General features: G+C 30.8%; 1 protein-coding gene across 1 annotated transcript; it reads left to right on the top strand.

Annotated features, from left to right (window-relative positions):
• Positions 1–954: 954 nt before the first annotated feature.
• LOC108809279 (uncharacterized) lies at positions 955–2,471 on the top strand. The gene is made up of 5 exons (XM_018581423.2): positions 955–1,108; positions 1,199–1,257; positions 1,376–1,425; positions 1,896–2,044; positions 2,132–2,471. The coding sequence occupies exons 1-5, from the start codon at positions 1,089–1,091 to the stop codon at positions 2,325–2,327; spliced, it is 474 nt and encodes a 157-aa protein (XP_018436925.1). The 5' UTR covers positions 955–1,088; the 3' UTR covers positions 2,328–2,471.
• The last annotated feature ends 14,773 nt before the right edge of the window (positions 2,472–17,244 follow it).

The following is a 17,244-nucleotide window of genomic DNA, read 5'->3' as shown; positions in this document are numbered from 1 at the left end:
TAATTTTATTTTAAAAAATTGGATGTATTTGGTTTACGGTTTAGTTCCGGTTCAAAAGACGGATATATTTGAAAAAAATTGATTTGCGGATACGGAGTATGAATATTTTATTTGGAAGGGTGTGGGTTGGTAGATTTTGGATTGCAGGTACCCGCCAACCCGAAAGCATTTAAAAAATGAAAAGAAAAGTAATTTTTTTTAAAAAATATGGTAATTTTTAAAAAATTAAATTTTAAAAATATATAATTTTTATTATAAATATATATTTTATATTAATTAAATTAAATAATTATTTTATAAAAATTTATAACCCGCTGATAACTGCCAAATTTAATGGGCGGGTGCCAGTACAAATTATTTGTTTGCGGGTTATGCATGTCATATTTTTGACCAAAACAAAACTGAAATCCGCGGGTTCGCGGGTTCGACCGGCAACCAGCCCTAAAAAAGCGTATACCCCATCTGCCAAATTAAATGGGAGGGTTCCAGTAAAAATTATTTGTTTGCGGGTTGTGTGGGTCATATTTTTTGACTAAAATAAAACTAAAACCCGCGGGTTAGCGGGTTCGACCGTCAACCCAGCCCTAACAGAGCATATACCGGATCAATTTTTAAATTTCTATTATTTAATAAAATATATTTTGATTAATATTTATACAAAAATATGATTACAAATATAAAAATAAATATTTAATCACAAAAACACACAAATATGAAAATTAAATTAAAACAAAAAATATACCCGCCCTTTAAAGGGCGGGTCAAAATCTAGTTTTTATTATTATTCTTTATAGAATAGAATCAATAGATTTAGCATGTGCATATTGAATATTTAACATATGGTTGTGTTTTTTCGCTTTGGGATCATGAATTGGGCTTGAAGATAAAGTCTGGATAGGCCCCAATAATCCTGTTACGATAAATTCCACTATCCGGGTCGGGTCATTAGATCCGAACTTGTATGTTTTCTTTTAAAAAAATCCACTCTCTCTGTTCATCTAAAACCCTAAAACTTAAGTCGATCAGCCTTCACCACTAAACCCGAGCTCGAAGTCGTTGAACAGACAAGAGACTTAGATCTTTTCAGGATGGGCAAACCGAGCAAAGGGTTTGGCTTTTCATCTGAGCTCATATTGTTCTTTTTTGGGTTTGATTTACAGATGCAAAGTTTATGACTTCTTTTTTCTCTCGCTTTCAGATCGGAAACAGGTTCTAAATCTGATAAGAAGTTCGAGAAGAAGCTTCAGTTTTACTCAAGTAAGCCTTAATTGTATAGATTTCGAAAAAAAAATCCTTGTAAGAAAATCAGATTGCGATGTGTGTTTATGTCTTTGTTAGATAAAAAACTATCTAAAGACTTTGTTTGTTAACGCAGAGGTCAAAGACACCCTTACTTCCTTGTCTGTTCAAAAGGAGATTGGCAAGGTATATCAACACCCTTTTCTATATTCTTGACTGAAAAAAATCTCCTTTGTTTATCCCATTGCATTGCAGAAGGTAGCAAACTCTGTTAGATCCTTAAGAATGTTGTTATACTGTAGTCTGTGTCTGAATGTTTAGTTCTTGATGTTGTTACTGCAATCTGAGTCTGAATATTTAGATCCTTTAAAAATGTTGCTATACTGTAATCTGGGTCTGAATGTTTACTGTATCCGAGTGTTTAGTCCTTTGTGTTGTTAGGCGATTTGAGTCTGAATGTTTAGATCTGTAAGAATGTTGCTCTACTGCAACCTGAGTCCGAGTGTTTAGTTCTTGGTCTTGTCATGTAATCTGAGTCTGAATGTTTAGATCCTTTAGAATGTTTCTACACTGAGTGTGAAGTTTTAAAGCTTTGAACTTTTTTGTTTCCTTATGATTTGCTAATAAATAAATTAATATCATTACGGTTTGAACAGAAGAAGAAAACTCGGAGCCGTCAAAAGAAACTAAAGGCGTATGATCTCTCCACCCTCTCGGAGTTTCTCCCTGAGGCTAATGCTTTGCAGAAATCAGCTCATGCTGCACCTGACTTGAAGATGAACTGCAAAAGGCGACAAGAACTCGTGTATGTCTTACATTTTCAACTATAACTAAACGTCCCTTTGTTGTGATTTTCATCTGAACGGGGTTGCGTATATATGTATGTGTGTAGATTGTCGGAAGGGGAGAGATTGAACAAGGTTCTAGACCATCCAGCTTTTCAAGCTGATCCAATTGGTTCTATCTTTCAGCACCTTCAGAGTGAACAGCCACCGGTGGAAGAGAAACCGAAGAAGAAGACTAACATAAACGGAAGCAAGAAAAGAAAAAATAGGAAGAAGGGAAAAGCTGAATCAATGGTTTTCTGATTTTGTTTTGAGTTATAGACATAAAGTTACTAAAATGTCATGTATGGTTCTAGTACAAGAGCAAGATTTTGGATATAATGTGGTCTAATCAGAAACACATGATAAGTCAATCATCATGGAAAAATAATCTAAATCTTTTAGGAACTCAAATTATCACTAGAGTGGTTTGCTGATCACCAGGAGTTCATTGAAGCGACCAGTGAAGAAGAGAGTCAGTTTGGATCGGTTTAAACTCGATGAGCGCTGATGGAACTAGTTGTTTTTCCTCTGGGTTCTTGGCTTCGAACTGCAAACTTGGTTCTTTCAAAGCAGGGACACACAAACTGCAAAAGGAAATAGAAAGTTTCAGAACATTTTTCCTAATTTACTTAAAACCAATTTGCTGGGTGCTATTTTATTTAACGAGTTTAGCCCAAATGAAACTGGGTATGTATATGATAAAGCCTAACGTTTTATTCACAACTCGTCCATTTATGTCAGATAAGTTGAGAATTAGGATATTTCCGATATTTTGCACAAAAAAGGATATTTCCGATATTATTTTTGATTGATTCAACACAAATATGTAAACAGGTAAACAGTCATCTTAAATTTCTGGTTTCATATCAGAGTTTAGTACGTTAACGAGCAGAAACATAGATAAGTATTGTGCATGGATACACGCTAATTTCTTTTTAACATCGATTACATCGTTATATAATATATATATTCTATCACATATAATCAACTACTTACATTATATGCAAACATGATGAATAGCCTGTTCTATCGCATGTAATGATCAACAAGGTACATCCTCCAAAGTTTAAGCAAAAAAAAAAAAAACAAGGTACATCCTTTATATATTTTAGTTGAGGAGCATTGCAACTTTTGAATATAGTCATGTGTTATCACCAAAATAATTTTTAGAATTTTTAGAAAAATATGTTACTCTATATAAATATATATTATATTTTTATTACATTAACTATCAAATTGATTAGTCATTAGAAATATTCTCTATTATTTCTTTAAATAAAAGTTACGGAATTATTTTTAAGATTAATATATAAGAGAATTTTCAACTTTATACCATTATTCATCTTTAAAACTACTAAAGAAACATTTTCAACCCTTGTTTTTTATATGCTTTTCAAAATTATAACCATAAAATCTAAATACTACACTCTAAACCCTAAATCCTGAATTCCAAACCTTATAAAGTTATTACCTTGTTAGTTTAATACGGTTTTAAAATTCATTGGAGACATCCGCATATATAGATTGCATTCATATATTGTATTTCTATGTTAACTATAAATCATGTCATATTAAGTTTGACAGACTTCTTTCTCAAATTATATTGATTCTTCATATAAGGAATTTATAATAGATTCTTCATATAATAATATTAATTGAAATTAAGCACATATTTCAATTCCCTTTTACCAAGAAATAATCACCAATAATTAACACTAGTAAATATCAAATATTATATCGCCTTGTTGTATAATGGTATACTTAGAATATCTTATATGAAAAGTGTTCAAAGTTAAAATATTCAGGTTTCAATACATTTTCAATATAAATTTTGAAATTAACGTATTTGTATATTTTATATGCCATATATTTTAATTTTAACGATATTAATAATATACATATATATATATATATATATATATATATATATAATTTGAATATCCATTAAATAATACTTCATACTCATATGATCATTTGTATCTCTTTATAACAAAAAAAGTAAAACAATGTTCACAAAATTTTTATTTTTAGACTTTTAACCGTTTTAGTAATTTATAGTCGTTTTAAAAAATTCAAAATATAACAAATAAGAAAAAGTTCTAATTTTTTTATTTTATAATTAATATGATTGTTTTAAAAATTTAATAATATAAATTAAACAAAAAAGATTGAGGATGCAAAAATTATTTATCAAATCTTTATTATTTAAAATTATTAATTATCATATATATGTTAGGGAAATTGCCAAAAATATCATTTTCATAGTACCATTTTCATGTTTACACTGACCACTTTTACCATATCATTTAGTGAAAAGTAAAAAAATATTTACACTCCTAAGATTAACTTTGACAAAAAAAAAATTCTAAGGTTAACTAATATCAACTTAAAAACCTCCACTATAAACCTTAAACGATTATCACCAAATTAACAATCGTCTAATCCATGATTGTCTACGGGATTTGTTAATCTTTCTTTGAACCAGATTTTCTTATGATTCTTTTGCCACTGGTATAACTGAAAACCAAAGAAAATAAATTTATTAGCTAAGGTTAAATTTGTGAAGTATTAAAGGAGAAAATATTCACGTGCATCTCTAGTTAGCTGACACAAAACCAAATAGAAATTACAAAACCATATAATAAATTGTGCATTCGTCGCTCTGATCAACAAAGTTGGAATAAAAATTAAAAGATATTGTCTACATGAAATGTGCAGAGTTTGGTGAGTCTGTTACACAAAACAAAGGTTGTAGTATGTGTCCAGTCCGAGTTGAGTCGGGACCCAAGAAATAATCTTGGCTCTTCTATGATTCTCTACATAGCAGACACGATTGAGGTTGATCCCACTACCGTATATGATCCCTTGTTGGGAGTTTATTCTATAAATATTTAAAATTTAAAAGAAAGATTCTAAACTATAGTTCGACATATTCTTATTGATCATTTCATATCATATTTGAACATTTTAAAAAGCTTATAGCTTATAAAAATAATACGAAGCATATTTGTATATCAGTTGACAATATAATTTCCACAAGGGCAATGCTTCTTCCTTTAATTTTATATACATACACATTAATTTTCTATGTGCACTAAGAGAAAATCTCAAACTCAAATTTGTGGATTATGTTACTTATATTATGCCTTCGACACTCGAGTTTATCGATACATTTTCAATATAAATTTTGAAATTAACGTATTTGTATATTTTATACGCCATATATTTTAATTTTAACGATATATATATATATATATATATATATATATAATTTGAATATCCATGAAATAATACTTCATACTCATATGATCATTTGTATCTCTTTATAACAAAAAAAAAGTAAAACAATGTTCACAAAATTTTCATTTAAAGACTTTTAACCGTTTTAGTAATTTATAGTCATTTTAAAAAATTCAAAACATAACAAATAAGAAAAAATTCTAAAATTTTTATTATATAATTAATAAGATTGTTTTAAAAATTTAATAATATAAATTAAACAAAAAGGATTGAGGATGCAAAAATTATTATCAAATCATTATTATTCAAAATTATTATGTTAGGGAAATTGCCAAAAATATTATTTTCATAGTACCATTTTTCATGTTTACACTGACCACTTTTACCATCACATTTAATGAAGGATAAAAAAACATTTATACTCCTAAAATTAACTTTGACAAAAAAAATTCTAAGGTTAACTAATATCAACTTAAAACCTCAACTATAAACCTTAAACGATTATCACCAAATTAACAATCGTCTAATCCATCAAAATGGTTGTTCATACCTAACATTCTCAAACACTTTTCGATCATTTTCTGTATGTTAAATACTCGTACCTAAATTTTTTTTTTATATATTGTTTGTTTCGTATTTTAAAATCAATGTTATTAATTTTACTGTATGTTTATAGAAATAAATAATGTTTCTCTATATTCAAAATAACAAATAACATTTATGATTCAAACGGAGAAGTTATCTTTCTCTTATGAATTGATCCTCTCTTCCTAATCTGAGTCTTGAGCTTGCAATTCCTAGATATGATATACTCTCACTGTGTCTAACCCCACACCTCTCACGCTCTCGTTTGCAACCAAGAACTTTAAAGGAGAGAAAACACACGCACAGATTGTTTGCCCAGTTTGAGTCTCGATATGAGATCTTTACATCTGAGTGCTTGACGGCACAAGCAAAACGACTTTACTCAATCCCTCCAAGAGATCGTACAAGAAAGATGAATCCAAGAGACATACAATCAACACAAGCTCTCGATCTTTCTTCTTCTTTCTCTTTCTGATTCTAGCTGATCGCTTCTCACTCTTCTTCTCGTGATGATGATGAACTCCTTCTCTCCTCAGCTATATAGAGGAGACCATTACAGCGGAATGAGCCGACTCCAATAACCACCCGGTTATTCTCTAATTTCGTACCAAGCATTGGTGAACCAACTCCGGTTCAATACTTAACCGTTGTTGAATGTCACAATTTCAACAATTCTCCACCTTGTTAACAACGAACGTTCATCCCTTATACTGTCAAGCGTAGCTATGCACTTAGCACATAGCTACTCCGAGATCCACAAGTGCCTGCTCAACTTGTTACTTGGAATAACCTTAGTCAACATGTCTGCTGGATTCTTAGACGTGTGTACCTTTTGTATCACAAACTCTCTAGCTTCTATCATATCTCTCACAATCTCATCTTCAATGCCACATGCTCCGAGACTGCCACATGCTTCATTCTGTTGTGAAAGACATTATTCTTCGCTAAGCATATCCCGCTTTGTGAGTCACAACCAAGAATCACTTCTTATTGAGCATATCCCAGTTCCTCTGTTAGACCTCTTAACCACATACCCTCCTTAATAGCTTCCACCAATGATATGTACTCTGCCTCCGTCTTTGACAATGCCAAAACCTTCTGAAGTCCTGACTTCCAACTCACTGTGTTGCCTCCAACTCTGAACAAAAACTCTGTTGTAGATCTTCTGCGATCATGATCACCTCCAATGTCTTAATAACCTCAACACTGAACTTCTCTGAATTTTTCTTGAACACTAGATCTACACCTTGAGTCCCCATCAGATACCTCAGAGTCCGTTGAACCGCTGCCCAATGCTCCTTGCTCGGATTGCTCATGAACCGGATCACAAGACCCACACCAAATGCAAGATCAGGTCTTGTGCTTACCATGGCATACATAACACTGCCCACTGCGTTTGCGTATGGAACTTCATCATCTGACCCTGCGAAACCCTGCTCTCCTTCTTTCATAGCTATCAATTTGAATTGAGCTCCAATGGGGGTTGATCTCACCCATTCTAAACACTTGCATGATCTTCTTTACATATCTTGACTGAGACAGCTTTAGAACTCCACCTGCTCTGTCTCTTTCTATATCCATACCGAGAATCCTCTTTGTTGTCCCGAGATCCTTCATGTCAAACTCTTTACCAAGCATCTCCTTGATCTTCTTGATTTCTGACATTCTCTTCGCCACTAGTAACATGAACATGCTTATCAGTAAATTCTACTATATAAAAAATGTAAGCCACACGCGTTTACCATTCAAAATTCATTTCTTCTCAAGTTTTTGTGTGACTGGTCTCTCTTTTTCAACCAAGTATTTGCTGAATATTGTAACAACTGGTAAAGAACGAGTATAGTCTAATTCAGTCAAGCTATATCAATCAAGAGAGTCACTCGTCTGTATATCGCCTAGGTGTGAGTAGTTAAAACGAATTGATATCATCTTAGAAGTCTATCACATCTGTGATCTGTGTGCATAGTTAGTTTTTTGTTTTAATGGGTGTAATGAAAGATTATGTTGTTTGGTTTCTGTTACCATTTTTTCCATACTCTGTTTTTGTAAAGAAAAATAGAGTGTGTAATTTCTACATAGTACCATGTTCTTTTATAATAAGCTTCATCAGAAATTTGATCTCGGAAAATACCCTGACAAATGATACCGACAATCTACCAAGAAGATTATCCATCGGTAACTTTTCGAGGATTTGATGACATATCCAGTTTTCCGATGACTTGCTATTTCTAGGAACTTCATCAAAAACTGTCCACTCCGACAAACTTACGAGAATTGTGTCCGTCGGTGATGTGGCCTTTTCCTTGTAGTGATATCAGATAACTTTTTGTGTGAGAAATCCTTCATCTAAACCAATAATTTATTCAGTCTATATTCTTAAACATACACATAACTCTTTCTGAATACATGTGACTAATATCAATGAGAATATCTTCCCACGATAGTAAAATCAAGAAATATGATGAGTACAAGTGCAGAAGCCATCTACACACTTGTTATAATATCCCACACCACACATTGTTACATCGCAATCTCGTGTCTTCCAGCACGGCATACTACTCCCTTCAGGTTTCGGAGCACATTTGCATTGATTGTCTACGCATTGCTCTGTCTCCCAAATCTTGCATAGTAAAATACTTGTGCAATCTGTAGTTGTTGTGCAATGCTGCTGTCCACTCACCATTGTTGCACCTAATTAAGCACATTGATACCAAAAAAAGAATCAGAAACAAATATTTCATTCGTAAATTTCAAATCAAAATACGCTTAGGAAAAGGTTTGCTAGAGAGATTAGAGAGACTTACAAGAGATAACAAGTGCAAGGAGCAAGAAGAATGTGATATTTGATGCCATTCTTAATTGTGGTTATAACCAATAGACTTCTGATACTTAACAAACCAATAGACCTGGTATTTACAGTCTCTTCTAAATTCAGAATTCAGTATATATTTTATTCATTGACTCAAATCTTTAATGAGCATTATGTAGAAAATATCTTATTTAAGAATATAATATCTAAAGAATGTATTCAAACAGCGTTAAAGAAAAAGAATGTATTCAAAATGAAGATTTATGTCATTATTTAATCATATTTTAATTTTAATGATGATACATGTAAATCACAATGTTTTATTTTGTAATCATAATAATTTAGTTGTATATAGATATAGATCTTCATGCTGATTACATTCAAAAATAAGAGATTTTCTCTGTAATGCTAAAAACGATTAATTAAGGATTTGAGTCAATGAATAATTTTTTTTTTGAAATTTAGAAGAAACTATAAATAACAGGTTTATTGGCTTGTTAAAGTATCAGACGTCTACTGGTTATAGTCAATATATAATCAAAATAAACATGTATGCGCATAAATATGAAAAATATCTTTTTGATGATAATTATTATATCAGACTATTTAGTGTGTATTTTATTAATTTAAATATATATAATATGATTTGTAAAATATATAAAGATCATTTCATATTCTATAACGTAAATGAAAAACAATCAACATAATTTAGTTAAAATAATAAATTTATTAAATATTTTTCATCCAAAATATATATCATATTATAGTAATATCTAATTTTATAATATAATTAAATATAAATATTTTTATAATAAATACAGGAAAAAATCAAATATATATTATAAATACTAAATGGAAATAATATATTTATTGCAGTCAAACATTTAATTATAAAAAAATAGGACTGGCATGTCCTACGGGCAGAATGTAAATTTTAAAATAGTTAAAATAGTTATAGTATATGTTTATTACATCTTTTGTATTGTATCTAAAAAATATATTAGTTACGTTTCACTAATAGACCATGCTATATTGGAAAGAGTTTATTGCTTTTTAAAAAAGAAAAATTATAATACATATTTAGTTTGTTAATTAACAAATGTTTTATATTTTGATTATACACCAGGAATTGATTTGGCCTTACATTATTCCTTGTGATAAGCTGTAGTTGGATGAACATATATATATATATATATATATATATAATAGGGCAGACCCGCCCTACGGGCGGAATTTGATTTTTAAGTTATTATGGTTTGTATAGTTGTTTTTATAATTTGTTAGTTGGTGTGTTTCAATTGAATGAAATTGATATTGGTGATAAATGATTTATGATTTAAACTATTGATTAGGTGGATGTTTGATTGTAAAAGGGTTATATTTGCTGTAAAAATTATTTTGCTTGCTCCTTATGAATTTTTTATTATAAGGTTGGTTTGGATTGTTTACTTTTCGTAATTTTTATTTGTTGGATGTTTAACGAAAAAGATACTGACTTGCAAGTAACACAACAGATGGATATAATGATCTAAAACTTCATTTTATTTTGAAGTGAATGTACATGATCATCATTCTCTATTATAACATGAATTATTTAGTTATTAATCAAATCTAGATAACTACACAATAAAAATATATAACCGTTTATATAGTTTTTTTATTTTCAGACTGAACTTAAAAATAAAAATAAAGAAAATGAAATGCTGGTTGTTTATATGACACCAAAAATACTGCTGAAATTCATATAGAGAAACAATCTAAAATTAATAACAAACATTAAAATTGGCTGTTTAGATGAACATAAACATTTCAGCTAGGTCTCTAATTTATTAGATGAACATTTTATTACATAGAACATTCGATGTTTTGTTAAGAATATTATGTAAATGTACCATTTATTACATAGAGCTTTTATTATTATTTAGATAAACAATTTTTCATTATATATCGGCAATTTGTTAAGTATTTTTTAAGTTTGTTTCTAAAGTTTACGGGATTTGTTAATCTTTCGTTGAACCAGATTTTCTTATGATTCTTTTGCGACTGGTATAACTGAATACCAAAGAAAATAAAATTTATTCGCTAAGGTTAAATTTGTGCAGTATTAAAGGAGAAAATATTCACGTGCATCTCTAATTAGCTGACACAAAACCAAATAGAAATTACAAAACCATATAATAAATTGTGCATTCGTCGCTCTGATCAACAAAGTTGGAATAAAAATTAAAAGATATTGTCTCCATGAAATGTGCAGAGTTTGGTGAGTCTGTTACACAAAACAAAGGTTGTAGTATGTGTCCAGTCCGAGTTGAGTCGGGACCCAAGCAAATAATCTTGGCTCTTCTATGATTCTCTACATAGCTGACACGATTGAGGTTTATCCCACTACCGTATATGATCCCTTGTTGGGAGTTTATTGGACAAGACTTGAGTTCATTCCCTCGGGTGAACCTTTATATTCACCCCCTCGGGTGAACCATTATATTCACCACTTGATTTATGACCAATCAATATGACATGTAGATAATTAAATAAAAATATTAAATATATTTAAAAATAGCTAAAAAGAGAATAATACCAATTTTAAATTATAAATCTTAATTCTAACCCCTAAAAATTAATTCATAAATCCAAACTCTATACCCTAAACCCAAATCATATACCCTAAACTCAAACTGTATATGCTAAACCCAAATCCTATACCCTAAACCCAAATCCTATACCCTAAACCCAAATTCTATATCCAAATGCTATACCCTAAATCCAAACCGCATACTCTAAACTCAAATTTTAAATCCTAAACCCAAACAGTAAACCTTAAATCTAAACTCTATACCCTAAACCCAAATCATAGACCCTAAACCCAAACCGTATACTCTAAACCCAAATCCTAAACCCTAAATCCAAACCGTAAACTCATAGGGTTTAGGATTTTGAATTTGATTTTGGGGTATACGGTATGGGTTTAGGGTATAGCATTTGGATCTAAGGTTTAGGTTTAAGGTTTACAGTTTGGGTTTAAGGTCTAGGATTTGGGTTTAGGGTTTAGAATTTGGTTTTAAGGTATACGGTTTGGGTTTAGGGTATAGCATTTGGATCTAGGGTTTAGATTTAAGGTTTACAGTTTGGGTTTAAGGTCTAGGATTTGGGTTTAGGGTTTAGGATTTGAGCTTAGGGTTTAGAATTTGAGTTTAGGGTATAGAATTTAGATTTAAGAATTAATTTTTAAGGCATAGAAATTAAGATTTAGGGTTTAGAATTGACATTATTCTTTTTTAGCTATTTTTAAATATATTTAATATTTTTTATTTAATTATCCACATGTCACATTGATTGGTCATAAATCAAGTGGTGAATATAAAGGTTCACTCCAAGGGGTGAACCCAAGTCTTGTCCGAGTTTATTCTATAAATATTTAAAATTTAAAAGAAAGATTCTAAACTATAGTTCGACATATTCTTATTGATCATTTCATATCATATTTGAACATTTTAAAAAGCTTATAGCTTATAAAAATAATACAAAGCATATTTGTATATCAGTTGACAATATAATTTCCACAAGGGCAATGCTTCTTACTTTAATTTTATATACATACACATTAATTTTCGAACAATACTTAGGTTCACCCCTAGGGTGAACTTAAGAATTCACCTCTTTCCTTATTTTAATCAAGTTACCATATATAGATTAATGACACATAAATGAATAAATAAATAAATAATAAACTTTTCAAATATTAAATAGCTAAAAATAATAACAAAAATTTTAACCAAACCTTAGATCATAAATTTTAAACCTTAAATCTAAACACAAACCCTAAACTAATTTTAAACTCAAACCCTAAACCATAAATCCAAACCTATACCCTAAATTTAAATTATATACCCTAAACCATAAACCCAAACCTATACCCTAGATTTAAATTATATACCCTAAACCCAAACCTATACCCTACACCTAAATCTAGACTCTAAACCCAAACTTTTAGGGTATAAAGTTTGGATCTGTGGTTCACAGTTTGAGATTAAAGTTTAGGGTTTAGGTTTAGAGTTTGAGTTTAGAGTTTACGCTTTAGGTTTATGGTTTACGGTTTGGGTTTAGGGTTTAGGATTTGAGTTTAGATTTAGGATTTAGGGTATATAATTTAGGTTTGAGTTTAGGGTTTAGAGTTTAGGGTTTGAGTTTAAAATTTAGGATTTAAAATTTGGGTTTAGAGTTTGTGTTTAGATTTAGGGTTTAAATTTTATGATTTAAATTTTAAGGTTAAAATTTTCGTTATTATTTTTTAATTATTTTAGTATTTTAAAATTTTATTATTTATTTATTTATTTATGTATCATTAATCTATATATGGTAACTTTATTAGAATAAGGAAAGAGGTGAATTCTTAAGTTCACCTCAGGGATGAACCCAAGTATTGTTCTTAATTTTCTATGTGCACTAAGAGAAAATCTCAAACTCAAATTTGTGGATTATGTTACTTATGTTACGCCTTCGACACTCGAGTTTATCAATACATTTTCAATATAAATTTTGAAATTAACGTATTTGTGTATTTTATACGCCATATATTTTAATTTTAACGATATTAAAAATATATATATATATATATATATAATTTGAATATCCATTAAATACTTCATACTCATATGATCATTTGTATCTCTTTATAACAAAAAAATAAGTAAAACAATGTTCACAAAATTTTCTTTTTTAGACTTTTAACCGTTTTAGTAATTTATAGTCGTTTTAAAAAATTCAAAACATAACAAATAAGAAAAAATTCTAAAATTTTTATTATATAATTAATAAGATTGTTTTAAAAATCTAATAATATAAATTAAAAAAAAGGATTGAGGATGCAAAAATTATTATCAAATCATTATTATTCAAAATTATTAATTATCATATATATGTTAGGGAAATTGCCAAAAATATCATTTTCATGGTACCATTTTTCATATTTACACTGACCACTTTTACCATCACATTTAATGAAGGATAAAAAAACATTTATACTCCTAAGATTAACTTTGACAAAAAAAAAATTCTAAGGTTAACTAATATCAACTTAAAACCTTAATTATAAACCTTAAACGATTATCACCAAATTAACAATCGTCTAATCCATCAAAATGGTTGTTCATACCTAACATTCTCAAACACTTTTCGATCATTTTCTGTATGTCTTAAATACTCGTACCTAAAAGATTTTTTTATATATTGTTTGTTTCGTATTTTAAAATCAATGTTATTAATTTTACTGTATGTTTATAGAAATAAATAATGTTTCTCTATATTCAAAATAACAAATAACATTTATGATTCAAACAGAGACGTTATCTTTCTCTTATGAATCGATCCTCGCTTCCTAATCTGAGTCTTGAGCTTGCAATTCCTAGATATGATATACTCTCACTGTGTCTAACCCCACACCTCTCACGCTCTCGTTTGCAACCAAGAACTTTAAAGGAGAGAAAACATACGCACAGATTGTTTGCCCAGTTTGAGTCTCGAAATGAGATCTTTACATCTGAGTGCTTGAAGGCACAAGCAAAACGACTTTACTCAATCCCTCCAAGAGATCGTACAAGAAAGATGAATGCAAGAGACATACAATCAACACAAGCTCCCGAACTTTCTTCTTCTTTCTCTTTCTGATTCTAGCTGATCGCTTCTCACTCTTGTTCTCGTGATGATGATGAACTCCTTCTCTCCTCAGCTATATAGAGGAGACCATTACAGCGGAATGAGCCGACTCCAATAACCACCCGGTTATTCTCTAATTTCGTACCAAGCATTAGTGAACCAATTCCGGTTCAATACTTAACCGTTGTTGAATCTCACAATTTCAATAATTCTCCACCTTGTTAACAACGAACGTTCATCCCTTATACTGTCAAGCGTAGCTATGCACTTAGCACATAGCTACTCCGAGATCCACAAGTGCCTGCTCGAATTTGTTACTTGGAATAACCTTAGTTAACATGTCTGCTGGATTCTTAGACGTGTGTACCTTTTGTATCACAAACTCTCTAGCTTCTATCATATCTCTCACAATCTCATCTTCAATGCCACATGCTCCGAGACTGCCACATGCTTCATTCTGTTGTGAAAGACATTATTCTTTGCTAAGCATATCGCGCTTTGTGAGTCACAACCAAGAATCACTTCTTATTGAGCATATCCCAGTTCCTTTGTTAGACCTCTTAACCACATACCCTCCTTAATAGCTTCCACCAATGATAATTACTCTGCCTCCGTCGTTGACAATGCCAAAACCTTCTGAAGTCCTGACTTCCAACTCACTGTGTTGCCTCCAACTCTGAAAAAAAAACTCTGTTGTAGATCTTCTGCGATCATGATCACCTCCAATGTCTTAATAACCTCAACACTGAACTTCTCTGAATTTTTCTTGAACACTAGATCTACACCTTGAGTCCCCATCAGATACCTCAGAGTCCGTTGAACTGCTGCCCAATGCTCCTTGATCGGATTGCTCATGAACCGGCTCACAAGACCCACACCAAATGCAAGATCAGGTCTTGTGCTTACCATGGCATACATAACACTGCCCACTGCGTTTGCGTATGGAACTTCATCATCTGACCCTGCGAAACCCTGCTCTCTTTCTTTCATAGCTATCAATTTGAATTGAGCTCCAATGGGGCTTGATCTAACTTTGCATCACCCATTCTAAACACTTGCATGATCTTCTTCACATATCTTGACTGAGACAGCTTTAGAACTCCACATGCTCTGTCTCTCTCTATATCCATACCGAGAATCCTTTTTGTTTGCCCGAGATCCTTCATGTCAAACTCTTTACCAAGCATCTCCTTGATCTTCTTTATTTCTGACATTCTCTTCGCCACTAGTAACATGAACATGCTTATCAGTAAATTCTACTATATAAAAAATGTAAGCCACACGAGTTTACCTTTCAAAATTCATTTCTTCTCAAGTTTTTGTGTGACTGGTCTCTCTTTTTTAACCAAGAATTTTCTGAATATTGTAACAACTGGTAAAGAACGAGTATAGTCTAATTCAGTCAAGCTATATCAATCAAGAGAGTCACTCGTCTGTGTATCGCCTATGTGTGAGTAGTTAAAACGAATTGATATCATCTTAGAAGTCCATCACATCTGTGATCTGTGCGTAGTTAGTTTTTTGTTTTAATGGGTGTAATGAAAGATTATGTTGTTTGGTTTCTGTTACCATTTTTTTTCCATACTCTGTTTTTGTAAAGAAAAATAGAGTGTGTAATTTCTACATAGTACCATGTTCTTTTATAATAAGCTTCATCAGAAATTTGATCTCGGAAAATACCCTGACAAATGATACCGACAATCTACCAAGAAGATTATCCATCGGTAACTTTTCGAGGATTTGATGACGTATCCAGTTTTCCGATGACTTGCTATTTCTAGAAACTTCATCGGAAACTGTCCACTCTGACAAACTTACGAGAATTGTGTTCGTCGGTGATGTGGGCTTTTCCTTGTAGTGATATCAGATAACTTTTTGTGTGAGAAACCCTTCATCTAAACCAATAATTTATTCAGTCTATATTCTTAAACATACACAACTCTTTCTGAATACATGTGATTAATATCAATGAGAATATCTTCCCACGATAGTAAAATCAAGAAATATGATGAGTACAAGTACAGAAGCCATCTACACACTTATTATAATATCCAACACCACACATTGTTACATCGCAATCTCGTGTCTTCCAGCACAGCATACTACTCCCTTCAGGTTTCGGAGCACATTTGCATTGATTTTCTACGCATTGCTCTGTCTCCCAAATCTTGCATAGTAATATATTTGTGCAATCTGTAGTTGTTGTGCAATGCTGCTGTCCACTCACCATTGTTGCACCTAATTAAGCACATTGATACCAAAAAATGAATCAGAAACAAATATTTCATTCGTAAATTTCAAATCAAAATACGCTTAGAAAAAGGTTTGCTAGAGAGATTAGAGAGACTTACAAGAGATAACAAGTGCAAGGAGCAAGAAGAATGTGATATTTGATGCCATTCTTAATTGTGGTTATAACCAATAGACTTCTGATACTTAACAAACCAATAGACCTGGTATTTATAGTCTCTTCTAAATTCAGAATTCAGTATATATTTTATTCATTGACTCAAATCTTTAATGAGCATTATGTAGAAAATCTCTTATTTAAGAATATAATATCTAAAGAATGTATTCAAACAGCGTTAAAGAAAAAGAATGTATTCAAAATGAAGATTTATGTCATTATTTAATCATATTTTAATTTTAATGACGATACATGTAAATCACAATGTTTTATTTTGTAATCATAATAATTTAGTTGTATATAGATATAGATCTTCATGCTGATTACATTCAAAAAGAAGAGATTTTCTTTATAATGCTAAAAACAATTAATTAAGGATTTGAGTCAATGAATAATTTTTTTTTGAAATTTAGAAGAAACTATAAATAACAGGTTTATTGGCTTGTTAAAGTATCAGACGCCGACTGGTTATAGTCAATAGATAA

The sequence above is a fragment of the Raphanus sativus genome, chromosome 6 (genome assembly GCF_000801105.2).
Source record: "Raphanus sativus cultivar WK10039 chromosome 6, ASM80110v3, whole genome shotgun sequence".
Taxonomy (NCBI): Eukaryota; Viridiplantae; Streptophyta; class Magnoliopsida; order Brassicales; family Brassicaceae; genus Raphanus; species Raphanus sativus.
The sequence above is the reverse complement of the archived record's forward strand: the minus strand, read 5'-3'. Positions and strand labels throughout refer to the sequence as shown.